The following is a 14683-nucleotide window of genomic DNA, read 5'->3' as shown; positions in this document are numbered from 1 at the left end:
AATGATAGGAACACCAGGTTTCTTAGAGCTGTGGAGATGTACTTCTGATAGTTGTAAGGATTAGTTTTGAGTCCAGAGTGAAGAATTAAAATCTCCGGGAATAACTTGTTGAAGAATAGGAGGATGACGAGAAGTTCATGCTGAACCCAGAGCCTGTGGCATCAAAGCTGCCTCTTCTGGAACCTGATCTAGATCCTGTCCTCGACCCAGATCTTGAGCCAGCAGCAGACCCAGCACCACTGACATTGTAAGGGCTGTAAAGGCCTTTGCTAGACTGTGAACAGGCTTCCAGCAGTCTTAGCCCAGTTCCCTCCTCGACCATGCTTCTGTCCATTGCATCCTTATAAGAGATCTTCAGCTTGGTTTTGGGGCATGTAAGGTATTTAGAATAAGCACTCACATCCCGTAGCTTTTGGGCTGTGCGGGCATCTATAATGGCCTTCTTGATGGCCTCCTCCAAAGACACTCTTCCTTCAGTCTCTGGTTCAATAAGTCCCCCGGTGAGATACTGCACCTCTAGGAAACGCTGACCAGCCTCATAGTACAGCCAGCCTTTCTTAAGGGCTTGGGCAGCAGACATCTTCGCTTTGGTTCTAGGATCCTCAAATCCATTGAAAGCTTTCTGTGCTAGGTTGATTCTTTCCACCATTATCTTATCTACAAGACCCTTACTCACTGCATCAGCAACGGATAACTTGTCCCCAGTCGATGGGTCTATTATGCCGCCAGTGCAGGCTTGTGCCTCCAACAGTCTCTGGCCAGAGATGTTGTCCACTAAATTCCTGTGCATAGCTTCAGTGATTGAAACTTTCTCTAGGGTGTCTGTATCAAGAATTCCAGCCACAGGACCAGTCTCCTCCGTTGGATCATTCCATACAGTTGCAGGTGTTTTGATGGAGGGTATGGGACTCATTGGATAGGAGGAAGTAGACCCAAAGGAAGATGAACGTGAACGGAAGCCACCCATATTTCCAGATAACATGTCAGCGAATTCTGTGATTGCAAGGTTGCCAGAGCGGTACTGGTCAAGAGCAGACTGATCAATAAGACCTCTTGTCAGAGCATCTGCAATGTCGTACTGGCGACCTGACCGTCTGTCAATGATGATGGACTTCTCTTCTCCATCAGATGATGTCATTGTAATTTCTTCCCATTCGCATTCCTGCTCTGCAAGTTCAAGGTACGTTTTGTGGTCAATGAGCCCTTTGCGATAAGCTTCGTACACAGACATTTCTTTGCCTGACTCAGGATCAACAATGACAACTCGTCGTTTGCGAACAGAGGATTTGGAGGATGTCTTTCTCTCCCGCTTCTTCTCCTTCAGGAGCAAAAGCACAAGACCAGTCTGTGGATCTGTAATGCATCTCTCCATTAGCTGCAGATATGTCAAATTCTCTTCTGTGTTTGGGTCAAAAAAGCCCTTGGTATCATCGGATGGATCAGAAAGGATCTCATTCATATCCTCATCAAAGAGGCCTCTATTGTAGGCTACTTCCACAGGTAAGCGATGGCTCTCCTCTGGGTCGATGATTCCACCTGTAGCAATTTGAGCTTCAAGAAGACGAATTCCATGGTCTTTCAGGATCAGACCTTTTTTCATAGCCTGGAAGAGAGAAATGGTTTTGCCTGTATACGGATCTCTGTATCCAGTGACAGCACGTTCAGCAGACAACAGCTTGTCTCTGAACTCTGGGCCTACAATTCCCATCTTCACAGCTTCACCGACTGTTAGTTTGAGGTTCTTGATTGGATCAATGATGTATCCTGTGGCTGCTTGAGCTTCTAGCAGCTCAAAGGCAGTTCCTGGCCTGATCATGTTCTTTTTCATTGCTTGATAAATGGAAAGACAGTCCTTGGTTGATTCTACATATACACCAGAAATACAGCTTGTGCCCTCCAGATATTTCTTGAGTCTATCGCTCAACTCTTCAACTGTTATCAGTCCCTCATTGAGCTCAGAGACTGTTTTTGCATCAATGATCTGTGAACGGATCAACTCTTCTATTGTGATTTGCTTTCTCAGACCCTTGAACATTGGTTTTCGTTCAGCTAAAGACAGCAGAAACAGTCCTTCTTTATTAACCTTGCACCTCTTAAGCAGTTGTGCATATGAAAGGCTTTCTTCTGTGAGGGGATCAACATATCCCTTAACTTCATCGGACAGTTTCTCATACGTTTCTTTGTTAATATAGCCACGCTGTGTAGCGACATCTGCTGGAAGATGGAAGTGGAATTCTGGATCTATTATACCTCCAGTTGCTGTCTGAGCCTCAAGCAGTCTTAGCGCATAATCCACTGGGACAAGGTCCTTTTTCATTGCTTGGAAGAGAGAAATTATTTTGCCACTGTATGGATCCTTGTATCCAGTCACTGCTCTTTCTGCAGACAGAAGTTTGTCATGAATTTCTGGTCCAACCACTCCTTTGCGAACTGCTTCATCAACTGTGAGCATCTCATTTCTAACGGGATCAATGATGAACCCAGTGGCTGCCTGTGCCTCTAAGAGGCCAATGGCGTCCTCTGGCTTCATTAGCCCTCTCTTCATTGCCTGATAAATACTGGTTCTTGAATTGGAATCAGGTAACACACCAGCAACACTGCCGGTGCCAAACAAATACTGTTTAACCCCTTGTAGCTCTATGATCTCACGAATGGTTTTCTTCTCTTGCTTCAGCAGGTTGTAGGTCTCTATGTCAATGATACGGGCATTATAGAGTTCTTCAATAGTGACCCGGCGTCTGACCATGTTGCACGACTTGACATCTTCCCCTCTGATGATTTCTCTTTGCTCCATTATCTCAATGATGATGATTATCATTCGTTCTTTCGTTATTTTGCCTGAACGATATTCATCCAGTAGTTTTGTCCTCTCCTCTTCAGGTAGCAGAGACGAGTTCATGACATCCCAAAGGGACATTGAGCCTTGAGCAAGACCTTCAATAGGGAGGTCAATCTGAGTATTTGATAGATCACTCTGGGTCTGTTCTTCAGTGTAAAGGTAGGTCTTTTCCACCACTGTTGGTGCCTGTGGTTTAGAGAGTGGCAGGAGGTTTAAGCCAGTCTCAGGGTCTGTCATGCACTTGTCTTTCAACTGTTTGTAAGATACATTCTCATCAGTCTCAGGATCAGAGAAGGTTTTGTTTACATCTGAGGTTTCGGCAATGCTGCTGGACATTTCCTTGCTGAGATAGCCTTTCTGGTATGCCGCATCAGTGGGAATCCTATGACTGTTCACTGGATCAATAATTCCACCTGTGGAAATCTGTGCTTGCAAAAGAGGCATTGCATGTTCTTTGGGTATAAGGTCTTTTTGCATAGCTTGGAACAAGGAGATGTTTTGACCTGTGAAAGGGTCTTTGTATCCAGTAACAGCCTTTTCAGCAGTGAGAAGTTTCTCGTGAAGCTCAGGTCCCACAAGACCTGCTTTAACAGCATCATCGACTGTGAGGAACTGATTCTTTACAGGATCCACAATGAAACCTGTAGCAGCTTGGGCTTCGAGCAGAGCAGTTCCAGTATTCTGTCTCAGAAGTTTCTTTTTCATCGCTTGATAAACGCTAATTTTCTCTTTTGTGGGTTCCAGGTATATTCCAGCAATGCTTTCTGAGCCTTGCAAGTATTTGTTTACAGAGTTGTGTTTGCTCACGTCTTTTGGAGTCGTCTTACCCTGTTGAAGCAAATCATAAGTTGCTTTATCAATAATTTTGGAGTCTAATAGGGACTTGGCCGGAACAGGTGCTCTAAGCCCTTTGAAACTGGATTGATCTTGTTTCTTGGCTTCTTTTTCATCCACAATTGTGATTACAATCTTTATAATCTTCTCAATTGTCACTTTTCCAGACCTGTACTGCCTGATCAAATCAAGTCTTTGTTCCTCGGTGAGATAGTCAGAGTTTATTATCTCCCAGATAGTAACTTTCCTCCCTTTGAATGGTCCGCTTTGAACTTCTAATGTTGCTTGAGTCATGGCTTCTTTGGTCTGTGTCTCACTGTACTTCTGGACGTCTTTGGCATTGATTGCTTGTTCAGACAGGGACAGAAGCTGAAGACCAGTCTTTTTGTCAGTGATGCATCTCTTCTGGAGCTGTAGGTATGTAACATATTCCTGTGTGTTAGGATCATAGAAACCCTTCATGTCATCTGTTGGGTTACTCATGAGCTTATTTGTTTCATCATCAAAGTGACCCCGCTTGCAAGCAATGTCATGGGGAATGCGGTGGCTTTTCACTGGGTCTATGATGCCTCCTGTTGCCAGCTGTGCATCGAGGAATCTGATTCCTTGGTCTTTGTTGATGAGTTCCTTCTTCATTGCCTCGAACAGAGACACTGTTTGTCCAGTGTAAGGATCCCTGTAGCCTGTGACAGCTCTTTCTGCAGACAAGAGCTTTTCATGTAGTTCAGGCCCAACAACACCTGCTTTGACAGCTTCATCTACTGTAAACATCTGGTTTTTAACAGGGTCAATGATGTATCCAGTTGCAGCTTGAGCTTCCATCAGAGCAAGTGCAGGTCCTGGCCTCATTACATCCGTTTTCATGGCCTGATAGAATGACATTGGCTCTTTGGTTGAGTCAATGACCACCCCTGCAATGCAGTTTGAACCCTTCAGAGCTTTGTGCACAGTCTCCATCTCAGATACCTCTTTGACTGTCTTCTTTCCTTGGTGTAACTTGTTATAGAGGTCTTTGTCAATAACCTTGGATTCAAGCAGCTCTGTGGCAGGAACCGGTGCCCTGAGACCATCAAATGCAAGCTCACTCTTCTTCTCTTTTTCTTCAGCAACAGTGATTATAATCTTGATGATTTTTTCTACTGTAATCTTGCCAGTTTTGTACTGTCGAATTAGATCCTTTCTTTGGTCCTCTGTGAAGTACTCAGAATTTATTATCTCCCAGATAGTAAGAGTCTTTCCTTGGAATTTTCCAAATGGCACTAACACAGTTGTCTTTCTGAAGACATCCCTGGTTTCCTCATCAGTGAATGTTCTGGCATTTTGAGCTGCCTTCTCTGTAACAGGCAGGAGGAGCAATCCTGTTTCAGGATCACTGATGCATCTATCCATTAACTGTAAATATGTGAGATTTTCTTGAGTGTTTGGATCAAAGAATGATTTGGTGTCATCTGAGGGGTCCTGAAGAATTCTGTTCATCTCTTCATCAAACTGACCCTGTTTATAGGCTGTTTCAGTAGATACACGATGGCTATTGATGGCATCGATAATACCACCAGTTGCAATCTGAGCCTCAAGCAGTCTGATGCCATGATCTTTCACAATAAGACCTTTTTTCATGTTTTCAAAGAGGGAAATCTTTGCCCCTGTGTAAGGATCCTCGTAACCAGTAACAGCTTTCTCAGCGGACAGCATTTTGTTGTGATATTCAGGTCCAATGAGACCCTCCTTCACTGCCTCAGCAACAGTGAGCTTCTTGTTTTTAACAGGGTCTACTAAAAATCCAGAGGCTGCTTGTGCTTCCAGTAGTGTTAACCCAGTGCCAAGAGAAATCTTATGTTCTTTCATTGCTTGATAGATAGATATTTTTTGGTTTGGATGAACAAGCAGGCCACCAATACAGTTCTTCCCCTTGAGAGCTGTTTTAAGGTCTTCTCTCTGGCTGAGCTCATTCACTGTGATCTTGCCTTTGATTAATTTATCATAATCTGATTTACTTAAGATCCCTACTTCATAGAGCCGGCTTGCTGGGACCTTCTCACGAATGCCATCAAAACACAAGGCAGAGTCTCCATTTCTGCTGTCTACCGTAACACTTTGGCCATTGATGCTTTGGCCAACAGTCTGAATCTCCTGAGAGTGGGATATCTGTTTCTGACTGACTTCCAGTTGCTGAAGTTTTTCACGCAGTTTCTGGTTTTCCTCAGCAAGCAGTTTCTCCTGCTCAAGCTTTTTCTTCTCAAGTTCTCGCATCTCCTTTTGTTTTTTTATCATTTCGTCCTCTGCATCTTTTTGTTTCTTAAGAGCATCATGCATTGTGGCCTGAAGTTTCTTCTTCTCCTCTTCCATCTGTTTGCGTTGACGCTCCTGCTCCTCTTTTAGCTCCCTGGATTTTTTAACTTCTTCCTCAAATTGGCTTTCCAGCTTCTTTCTCTCATCTTCAATTTGTTTTTCTCTCTTCAACAGCATCTCCTTCTCTGAGATGAATGTCTTCTGAAGGATTGTTTTCTCCTGTTTAATTTGTTCCTGTTGAGCATTCGCCATCTAGAGAAATTAGAGGGGGAAGAGAAGAAGGTGTAAAATGTATAGAAATCATAGAACCAATACATACGCATCTTTTTCCTAAACAAGTCTAAATATTACTATTTAAAAATAAAAGTACAGTTTGGTACAAAATAAACTGGGAAAAGGTTAGTAAATAATGATTAACAGAATTATATATCAGAGAGTATGACAGTAGGAAGTAAAATTAATCTTAATATCACTGCTGTTACGCAAAAACTCAGTTGACCTTTACATTGTGTAAAAAATCCAATAGAAATGGTCCAAAATGAATTTGGAATAAAATCTTGTTGCACTGACATCCATTGAAAGCCAATATTTTTTCCCTTCTTTTGTAAAGATGCCATTTTGGAGTTTTTTTGCGTGACAGCAAAGATATGCTTATTTAAGCAACATTAGTTTTCGAAGAGAGGGTTAACAAGAATATAAGCTGCAAATTAATGTCATGTTTCACACAATACCTCTTTAGATTTTTTCTGCAATTCTTCTGCCTCTTTTTTCAATTTAGCTTTCTCCCTTTCAAGTTCAGCAATTGCATTGCGTAGCTCATCAGCTTCTTTGGTACTGCTTAATCTCTGGACCTCCAGTTTTTCAACTATGGTCATTTTCTCCTTTGTGGCGAGCTCTGTCTCATGAAGACGAGAGCTGATATCATTGGCTTGCTTCTTAAACTTCTTTGCTTCCTCCTCAGCTTTCGAGTGGGCATCGCTGAGTTGAGACACCTGAAGCCTGAGTTTCTCGGCTTCAGCTGTGATCTCCAACTGCCTCCTGCGCTCAGCTTCTAATGATTTTTGGAAGCCCTCTGTTTCTTGATCAAGTCGCTGTTGCATCAGCTGTTTGTCTTCAAGCAGCTTCTGAGCCTGCTCCTGAGCCAGTTCCTTTTGTCTTTGAAGCATTTCTGCTTCAGCTCTTAGTTTGGATGCTTCCTGAATGGCTTGCATCTTTTCCTTAAGCATTTTCTCAGCAAGTGCCCTTTGTTGAGCAAGGTCTGACTCTGCTATTTGTCTCATACGTGCAGCCTCCTGAGACTCTACACTGAGTCTAGCAGCTTCTTCAGCCAACTTTTTCATGTTCTCAGCCTCCTCTGCCAAGAACTTCTGAGTGTTGTCTTTGTCCCTTTGAATAAGACGCTGGTTCTCCTCTTCTATTCTGAGCTTCAGTTTTATTAGCTCTTCCATTTGAATCTTGACTTTGAAAAGTTCATCCTCCACCTGGGCCTTCTGTTTAACGGCATCGCTGACCTCATCCTTAAGGCGGTGAAGCTCATCATCAAGAAGGGATTTCTGTTTGTCAGTTTCATCTAGCTGCAGTTTCACTATGGTCAGCTCTTGCTCGACTTGAGATTTTTGCTTAAGGGTTTGCTCTGCAAGTGCTTTGTGCTTTGCCATATCTGCATCAGCTTGCTGTTTCTGTTTCAGTGCAGCAGCCTCAGCCTGAGCTCGTTTGGCAGCTTCCAACTCAGCATCCTTTCTTAGTCTTTCGGCATCCTCCTGGGCTTTGGCTTGGTGGGCTGCTTCTTCTTCAGCAGCCTGCCTCTGACGCTCTGCATCCTCTGCTTTTTGACGAAGTAGGGCAGCCTCTTTTTCTGCTTTTTCTTTGGCTTTTTCTGCTTCTTGAGCAAGCTTTTTAGCTTTCTCATATTCCTCTTTTAGCCTCTGCTGTACAAGGCTGTCTTCTTTCTGTTGTACGAGGACACTCTGGACTTGCTGCTCAGCAGCACTGCATTTCTGAGCGGCCTCTTTTGCAGCAAAGATTTGTCTCTCAGCTTCTTTGTCAGCATTGTCCTTCTGCTTTTTGGCCTCCTCTGCCTTCTTTTTGAGCCGATCCACCTCTTCTTGGGCAGCCTGTCGCTGTCTAGCTGCTTCCTGTTCTGCTGCAGCAATCTTTTTCACTGTTTCTTCGGCTTCTCTCCTCTTGTTCTCTTCCTCCAAGGCAATCTTGCGGAGTTTTTCAGCTTCCTCCTCAGCTCGCAGCTTACTTTGCTGGGTCTCCTCTGCAATATTCTTTAGTTTATTTAATTCAAGCTCCAAATCAAGCTTTCCAGATGATGCCTTCTCAAAGTTAAGTTTCAAGATGCGGATCTCCTCTTCAACAATTCTTCTCTGTTTGAGGGTTTCATCGACAATTGCTTTCTGTCTTCCTAGTTCCACCTCAGAAGATTTCTTTAGCTGGTTGATCTTCTCCTCGATGTCTTGTTTGTGCTGGCTTGCTTGATCTTCAAGAGCCTTTCTTTGGTAAGCCTCGTCCTCAGCTTGCCTTCGGAGGCGTTCATTTTCTGCCTCTTTCTCTTTGAGTGCTATCTCTGCCTCTGTTTTTAGACGGGTAGCCTCATTGATTGCTGCAAGTTTTTCTTTCAGTATTCTCTCAGCTTCGGCTCTTTGTCTGGCAGCTTCCGCCTCAGCTACTTGCCTCTGTCTTTTTGCCTCCTCTGAAATTGCACGGAGCTTAGCTGCCTCCTCTGCAAGATCTCTCATTTTAGCAGCTTCAGCTTCAAGCAGCTGTTTGCTCTTTTCAGTGTTAGACATGCTCTCCTTCTCAGCTTTGGATTTGAGCTGTAAAAGTATGTCCATTTCACTTCTTACTTTGGCCAGTTCATCTTCAAGCTGCTTCCGCTGTTGCTCTGCGGCATTTACCTCATTCTTCAAGCGGTAAAGCTCATCATCAAGCAGGGATCTCTGTTGATCTGCGTGGTCAAAGTCAGCCCTTAAACGAATAAGCTCTTGTTCAGCAGAAAGTTTCTGCTGAGATGTACAATCAGCCAGTTTCCTCTGCCTCTCCAGTTCTTGTTCTGCCATGTCCTTCTGCTTCAAGGCAGACTCCTCTGCTTTGGCACGTTTCTTGGCCTCACGCTCAGCCTCTTCTTTCTGCTTCTCAGCTTCTTCCTGTGCAAGGGTCTTTTTGTGGGCTTCTTCCTCAGCCTGGAGTCTCAGACGCAGGGCCTCGTTAGCTTTCTGCCTCCATTTTTCTAGTTCTTTTTCAGCTTCTTCCCTTGCCCTGTCTGCCTCCTCCTGCTGTTTCTTGAGGCGTTCTGCTTCCTCCTGCAGTTGGATTACAGCTCCATGCTTTTCTTTTAGTGACTCCTCAAGTTTTGATGTCTTCTCAACAAAGGACATGCGCTTACTCGTGACTTCAGCAGCAGCACTTTTCTGTGCTGCATCCTGGGCAAGTTTGATCTGTCTCTCTTTATCTACCTCAGCCTGCTTCATGCGTCGCTCAGCCTCCTCAGCCTGCATCTTAAGTTGCTCAAGGTCCTCCAAGGCTTTCTGCTTCTGCTTAGCAGCCTCCCTCTCCATCTCAAACTTGAGCTTCAGCTCCTCCTCGGCCTTGCGCTTCTTTTGAGTCTCTTCACTGACCTGCTTGCGAAGCCTCTCTGCCTCCTCTTGAGCTGCTTTACGGAGTATCTCAGCCTCATCAGCCTTGTCCCTAAGCTGTTTCAGTTCGGCCTCTGCAGTGTACTTCTGTTTTACCGTTGTTTCCAGTTGGAGTCTGATGACCCGGATCTCCTCCTCTATTTTGGCACGACTCTGAAGAGCCTCCTCTACCTGTTGACTCTTTGATTTGATTTGCTGTTCTGAGAGGTTTTTAAGCTCATGCAACTCTTGCTGAATATTCTGCTTTTGCTTCTCAGCATCCACAGCAACAATCTCTCTTTTGCTAACTTCTTCTTGCATCTTGAGTTTGAGTTCCTGCGCCTCTTTCTCTGCTTTGGCAATGATCTTTGCGTGAACTTCAGCTAGCTGCTTTTGTTTCTCTAACTCAGCTTCCATTTTAGCCATTCTTTTCCTCTCCTCCTCTTTAAGTTTCTCAGCAGCTTTCTGTATTAGTGGAAGCAAATGGTAAAGAAATTTATGATTAAGATTAAGCATGACATGTTAAATGTTAAGGTTATTTGAAGAAAGAAAGATGCATACATGACAAATGTTAATATTGGATTTAGAGAACAGTACAACATATGCAATCATTGATGTTATGATGATGAGATATAATTAATGTATGGAGACAATAGACATTTCTTCACCATATCTCTCAATCTGACTGTAAGATCATGCAAAGTATTTTGCGCTATTCATTTAAGGGCAGTCAATTAAGGGCTGCTAACATGGCAAATAAAGCATGTGCGCTCTGATGACATGTCATGAATAAGCTATAGGTAGAAAAATGGTCTTGACCTGGAGATTAAACACATACTAGCATACTCTATAAATGTCATTAAGGGGGGTCCTGGTAGAAATGTACATATTGCATCTTCTGATGACTAAGATTCAGTGCAAACATATTACCGGAGGGTGAATTCAGAAAAAAGACATTTTTTAATAAATGCTTATATTGGCGTTAGATTGCCAATGTATTAGAACTCCGAATACAGCTTTAACTTAGCTGCGTTTCCTCCCTGACTCTGCACTTATGCTTGTGCTGATGCCAACAGGCTTCTCTATGATGCACCACACATACTTCAGTAGGAATGCTGGTACCAATATACAAACAAAATTAGACCTGTTATGAAAGACTCTAGAATAAATACATTTATAATATATATAAAGCGTGAAAATCAAATGATACATACCACATCATTTACTAGAATGGCTTAAAATGGCTCACAGTGTACCTGAAAAGCCTGATATTACCTAGGACGTGAATATTTAAAACTCATCATGTCAAATAACTAAACAGAATCGTCTAACAGTATATAGCTGTTTCTGTTAGACTGCTCGTCTTTATACATCCTTACATAAAGCATTTTAACCTGTCTGCTCGGTGGAATGAGAGTAATTTCAAATTGTGACCATAAAACAGTGACGACAGCAGGCCAGTGGTAAAGAAAAAGGTAAATGACAAGTACCCCCGAGGAATTTACTTATGACAGTCTGGCTTATGACAGTCTGACAGACTGGCTCTGGTCAAAAAGAGTAATGCACCCTGATGTCCTACATTTGCTGAATTCACCCAAGAGTTTCAATGACTAAAGATCTGCAGCAAAGTAGAACAGCCAGTGAGAGGAAAAAATACAATGGAGTGAAATGGAAAAAAGCATCTAATTCTCATGCTGCCATCACTGAAATAAATAATGATATATATTAATTATATAATAAGTCATATTGGTAATTGTGAGGCACATTTATTTATATAAAAAAAAAAATGATAAAGTTTGTTTTTCTATGTCACTTGAATAAGACACTACAACCAACTGCTCTGGTAGAACAGGGTAAATGTTCTGACATTACTCTGAAATTAGGCAGTGAGAATAAGATCATTCCTTCCGTCTATTCACATGGCAAGATGCAAAATCAGGCTTTAAACAAGTTGAGATGGAATATGGAGAATATAAGCAGAGTGAAATTTTTTTTACCTCTTTAGTGCCCAAAAAAGACAAGCAATCATCATGACAAAGCACTGGCAAGCATTTAAGAGAAACCATAGAAATCAAAAGGTTAGGGTTAGAAAGAAACGGGAAAAAGAAACCTGTTATTCAGTGAAAGTTAAGAAACTCTGAAATCAGTCTAAAGCATAGTAAGGGCTATGTAAAAGAAGGAAGGGACAGATGAGAAACAGCCTTTAAACAGACTTGAACAACATGGATTTCAGAAAATGTTTAGGGGGACTTGATGAATGAATTGATTTGTTTAGACTGTGGATATTGAAAGAGTCAGGAACAATTACGCAACTTACGAGCACATCTTTCAATTCAGTGACTACTATCGGTTTTCAAAAACCTGAGGTGAACTAAGCCTATAGACCTCAATTTCATAATAAGACCACTTTTAGAAATGTATACTTTATCAGTCTATTCTATATCGATTATTACAGAATAGTCAAAAGCGCTTCTTATACAGTGTCTCAGTGCGTCAGAATTAAACATGTAATTATAATCCCTGTTCGAGAAATGTATATGTATTTACTGCTGAAGTAGAATATTAGGGACAGATATTTTTATAGATTTACTGCCATGTGTTTCCAAAGGTACATCTGGATTTAATGCTGTCTAGTCATCCATACATTAAGTATGTCAATTTGAGCATTTTGTTGGTGAGTAGTTCGCCAGGTAGTTAGTGTTAGTACGGTGGTTTTGTTTAGTACAGTTCAGTCCTTATATCACGCACCTCCTCATCCTCTAGGCGGCTCTGCGTGTCGGTGATGAACTTGATGTACTGGCTGGTCAATGTCATCAGCTCACTGTAGCGAGTTCTCAGGGTAACATACTATGGACAGAGACAAACAGCATTTCAGTCCTAGCTAAAAAATAACCCTTGCTGATTTGCTGAGTCTCTGATATAGTGTGACAACAACATCAGCAGTTATAGTCACTTACCTCCTGGATGATGTTATCAGAGGCAGATTCCATCTTGGTCTTCTTCAAAGGAGATGTCAGAGGTTCCACCTGAGCTTTGTAAGCAACCAGCTGCAGTTCATAATCCTGAAGTGGGGACATTTGTAAATATGTTAAATGAAGAAACATGGTTCTAAAGAAAACATCCAGAAAACAGATTACTGGAGTCGCATTTACCTTTATGGTATTGATGTAAGCTTTGGCATATGTCTGACACTCGTCGACTTTCTCCTTGTTTTTCTCAATCTCCTCTAGAAGTTTCTGTGTGTCAAACGGAGCATGTTAGCATTCGTCATCTCAAGGCACACAGTGTTCACTGAAATGGCTTGTGTTCCTGATGGGTGTTTGTTGGCAATACTAATGGCAGTACATAGCATATATATGATATTTTTGTGATACCTTTTCATTAGCCAGCTGTTCTTTCAGGGTCTTGCTATCAGTAATAGGTACAGCCTGGATCTTCTCCTGCTTCTCTTTGGCATCTGCGATCCAGCGGATGAGCCAGTCATAGCTATTGCGGTAATAGCCCAGCTGCCTGCCCAGCTGCTCAAGCTCGCGTTGGCGCAGGTCAATCTGAGCAAACACTGCCTGCCAGCGCTCCTGCAGGTTGGCCAGTAGCTGCTTGTAGTGGTCCATCTCAGCATCTCTCTCTCTGTGCACCTGTGTCATGCGGTCGCTCACTGCATTAGCTTTAGCCAGCTCGCCCTCCAGGGCATCGAACACAGGCTGCTTGCCCTCTGCCTCACTGCGCATTTTCTGCAGAAATTAAAGATAAAAGTGAATAATGTACACACACACACACACATTTCACATTATTCAATAAAAATGTCTTGTCTTATAGTGTAGACCTAGGGCATTATGAAAGGCAGTACACAGGCCCGAGAGCAGCTAATCATGGTCCATAACACTTCATTTTTAATAGGCACATTTTTGCTTACCTTGAGTTCAGTACGGTAGCTCTCGACTTCCTTGGTATCTGTAGGGACCTTGTACACCTCACGGAGGCGATCTTCATACTTCTTGAGGATGTCTTCAGCCCCTTGTGTATTCCTGATCACCACTTCTATTGTCTTAAGCCTGGGACAAAAAAGTGTTGTTAAATGATCAGATTCACTGCTCTGACAGCACTAATCAAGAGAAGGATAAAAAGAATCCATTACTCTCATAATCTCATGTTAATTTTAAGCTGTAATGCTAAACTTACTTCTCTAAGTATACTGTGGACAAGCTGTAAGTGTGGTCCATCTTCTGCAGGGTGACGTCCAGCTCAGAGCGGAGCACTGGAGTGCTGGCCTGCTCAGGAGAGGCCAGTACTCCCTCTGCCTTCACAGTCACCTTATCCAGGTTCTTCCTAATGCCCTCCAGCTCGACGTGTACTTTCTGGAAGAGTGGCATAGAAATTTAATGACTGTCCACTGGGAAACATTTAGCGTTATCTCATCCATGATCTAATTCTGTAAGTGTTAATTAGCCTTTAAAATTAATGAAGGATTCGTCTTACTTTCTGGTCAGTGGCCTTCTGAAGGCAGTCTTTGAGAGGGTCTTTTTCCACAGGTTGCCGGATGCGGGCGACAGTGCGAGACTCGCAGTCCTCAATCTGCAGGCGTAGGTCTCTGAGCTGTGTGATGTAGGTCTTACACACTGACTCATCCTGATCACCTGTATGTAGAACAGCCCTGTTATCACTGCTATCTAAACAGCATGACAGCTAAACAACCATACCGGCCCATGGGGAGAGATTTATCATCATGATTATCATCATAATCTCTGTGCAACATCCAACATGCAGGCACCTAAGATTCAAGATCCATAAGCATTCAACCAAAGCACGTACTGCCTTTAAAACGTTGTCTTCATTCTGTCCTAATGCATTGTTCACTCAGCTACATGTACAATACGTATTTCTAACCCATTCAAGGTGTGCAATTTCTCTCTCTGCAATTTCTCTCACTTTATCAGACAAAACTGATAAGCAAAACCCATCGGGAGCGCAAAAATATCATTTATTGACATATGTAGGAGACAAATAGCATAAAAACATGCGCTCACTCAAAAGTGCTGGACAGTTAGCTAAGCACAGTAACACACAGCAAGCGGATGAAATGGACTTATGAGAGTTCATTTCG

At 42.7% G+C, this 14683-nt stretch overlaps 1 protein-coding gene across 1 annotated transcript in view; it reads right to left on the bottom strand.

Annotated features, from left to right (window-relative positions):
- Positions 1–14683, bottom strand: part of LOC140555853 (plectin-like) — a 97899-nt gene that overhangs the window by 38256 nt on the left and 44960 nt on the right. Inside the window, exons 24-32 of the mRNA XM_072679172.1 lie at positions 14059–14216; positions 13762–13937; positions 13496–13634; positions 12957–13313; positions 12735–12818; positions 12540–12644; positions 12331–12429; positions 6694–10047; positions 92–6214 (exon numbers count right to left, since the gene is read on the bottom strand). Coding sequence (XP_072535273.1) covers positions 92–6214; positions 6694–10047; positions 12331–12429; positions 12540–12644; positions 12735–12818; positions 12957–13313; positions 13496–13634; positions 13762–13937; positions 14059–14216 — 10595 coding nt within the window. The remainder of the gene's footprint in view (positions 1–91; positions 6215–6693; positions 10048–12330; positions 12430–12539; positions 12645–12734; positions 12819–12956; positions 13314–13495; positions 13635–13761; positions 13938–14058; positions 14217–14683) is intronic.

This window comes from Salminus brasiliensis, chromosome 5 (assembly GCF_030463535.1).
Source record: "Salminus brasiliensis chromosome 5, fSalBra1.hap2, whole genome shotgun sequence".
NCBI classification, from domain to species: domain Eukaryota; kingdom Metazoa; phylum Chordata; class Actinopteri; order Characiformes; family Bryconidae; genus Salminus; species Salminus brasiliensis.
Note: the sequence above shows the minus strand (reverse complement) of the source record. Positions and strands in the feature narration are given on the sequence as shown.